General features: G+C 64.8%; 2 protein-coding genes across 2 annotated transcripts in view; both read left to right on the forward strand.

The window, feature by feature from the left end:
* Positions 1-1,367, forward strand: part of CHLRE_08g358552v5 (uncharacterized protein) — a 7,382-nt gene extending 6,015 nt beyond the window's left edge. The window contains exon 10 of the mRNA XM_043064735.1: positions 339-1,367. Within this exon, the coding sequence (XP_042921736.1) occupies positions 339-440 (102 nt within the window). The 3' untranslated portion in view covers positions 441-1,367. The remainder of the gene's footprint in view (positions 1-338) is intronic.
* Positions 1,368-1,415: 48 nt separating this feature from the next.
* Positions 1,416-2,350, forward strand: part of CHLRE_08g358553v5 (uncharacterized protein) — a 5,942-nt gene continuing 5,007 nt past the window's right edge. Inside the window, exons 1-2 of the mRNA XM_043064736.1 lie at positions 1,416-1,772; positions 2,235-2,350. The exon at positions 2,235-2,350 is cut by the window's right edge and continues 120 nt beyond it. The gene's annotated coding sequence lies outside the window, so the exon portion shown is untranslated. The remainder of the gene's footprint in view (positions 1,773-2,234) is intronic.

The raw sequence follows: 2,350 nt of genomic DNA on the forward strand, positions 1-2,350 counted from the left end.
GGAGGTAGGGGAGGGGAGGGGAGGGGAGGGGTGTTTGTGGTCTGGGGTTGAGACGCCGCGGGGCGCGGGGCGTGGGGGTCCGGCAGTGCGGCGGTGCACGCATGTAGGGCGGCACGGGTGGGCCATGCGTGCGTCGTGCACATGGGGGGGGGTGGGGGGTACGGGCCTCCAGCCGGACAGACGCGACTGCCCACTGGCGGCTGGGGTGGCAGGTGGCGTCCCGGGGCGCCTCCACGCTGGTACGCATGCCGCCGAGTCTACCACACGAGCCTACCACCTAGCGTCCTGTCCTCGGTCTCAATGGTTGTGGCGGAACCTCTCCCCACCCCTATCCCCAGGTGCGCCGGAACGTGGACGCCGACACCGCGGCGGCGGTGGCAGCGGCGGCACGGGGCGGCGAGCTGGAGGCGGAGCGGCGGCGCGTGGCGGCACTCATGTAGGCGGAGGCGGAGGCTGCAGGTCAAGAGGCGGATGGAGGCCGTGGCGGCGGTGGCGATGCCGGAGGGTTTGTTGGCTGGAGGAGGTGAGGGTGGCAGGGGGGAGGGCCGGCCCGGAGCAGGCAGGGTCACGGGAGCAAAGGGGCAGGCAGAGCGCGGGCCGCGCCCACGACACCCGGACACGGCCGGGCCTTGGCGGCTGGCAGTTGCGCTGCCTGCCGGGTGGCGATGCCAGGAGCAAAATGAACATGCCATGGTCAATAAGAATTTCCAGTGCACAATGTTACCGGCAACTTTCCGGAGGCTTGTGCCGGTGTGGCGGTGCCCTCCCTAGGGGCGCTCAATCGAGTTGCCGGCAAAAGTTGAGCGCGTGGAGGGATGGGGCGTTGCTGTTTTGCATGTTGCGAGTGTCAGGCGTTGTTGGTTGGCATTTGGCAGGGCGCCGCAGTCTTGATCGCATTCCCACTCGCAGACCGGTGCACACCGGGTGTCCGAGGCCGCACATTGACGGTGGCTGGATCCTGGTGGGGGCAGCGGAGGGGCATGGCTGGAGTGGGAGGTGCGGCGCGCTGACACGGCGGTGTGTTGTGGTAGCTGGAGAGACCTGGCGCACTTGTGTTGTGACAGTGACGGGATTCACTCCACGAGGATACACTCCACGAGGATACACTCCACGTATTGTACCAAAGCTGCCCAAGCTGTCAAACATGATGCCGCAAGGCATAAGGGCATGGGGAGCAGGCGAGCCGTTAGGGCGGGGCGGGGGGGGCGGGGCGGGCGTCATTCGGCCGAGCGCGAGTGTGGTGTATGACCTCACAAGTTGTGACTCACTAGCGATTGGAGTCGACTTTCAATCAGAAGAAGCTGACTTCTTCAAGCACGCTCGGACTGACTTGATGTGCACGGCACTGGCCAGACCCTCTGACCGCACCAAAAAGCCGCAGGCGACTTTTGACGGTTCATTCTCCCCCAGTCGGCTTTTGAACACCCTTGCACGCACGCCGATACGCCCCAGTAACTATAATAACAAAATCCTGTGATACAATAAGAAGGCAGCATGGCTGTCGCAAACCCTTCTTTGGTACTGAGTGATGTTGCAGCGGAGGCGCGAAGTCCGCTTCTCCGCCTTCACGACAGCATTCTGAATGACATATTTGCTCGAGCAGGCATCAGGAGCCGCTGCCTGGCCAGCTGCTCATGCAAGAGGCTCCGGGCTGTTATTCTTTCTCATCCGGTCGCGGTGCTTGACGTGTCGGAGCCAGACAATCACCCTGAGGTGCTTCGCGGCTACATTGAAAAGGCAAAGAGCGCCATCACGTCCATCACGACGTCTAGGTGAGCGACCTGTGGAATCGGCATGTCGAAAGGCGCGGGAAAGAATAGAAGCTTTCGGTCGCTTTGCCTGCGCTGGCAAGCGCGAACGCGCTTCTCGCGGCGCGTGGCGTCGCCTGGAGGTCAGGGAGCCAGCGTCAGGGGGCAGCCCATCAGTTACGCTGCTTATGCGCTGGAGCTCGGCGACAACTGCCCACTGCCCGGTCCACAACTGCCATCGGCCCCCCGGCCTCCACCTGGCCTCCTGCGGTCAAACTTGCACACACCCCAGCCGCCCCCACCACCACCACCACCACCACCAGGCCCCTTCCCTCACCACTCAAATTTGCTCCTGCGCTCCCTGGGCACACTGCCACAGCCACAGCCACAGCCACTCTGAACTCTGTTAAAACGGCCAACAGGTCCCCACTAGCCCCATTTAGCAACCCCCCCTCCTCCCGCCATCCCCTCCCCCCCCACACACAGGCACCAGGAGCACACTGCCCGCGACGCCGCCAGCGCGCGGCGCTTCAGCAGCGGCCTGCGCTCCACCCAGATGGTGCCGTACACCGCACACACCCCGCTGGCGCGCCGCCTGGCCG

This window comes from Chlamydomonas reinhardtii, chromosome 8 (assembly GCF_000002595.2).
Source record: "Chlamydomonas reinhardtii strain CC-503 cw92 mt+ chromosome 8, whole genome shotgun sequence".
NCBI lineage: Eukaryota > Viridiplantae > Chlorophyta > Chlorophyceae > Chlamydomonadales > Chlamydomonadaceae > Chlamydomonas > Chlamydomonas reinhardtii.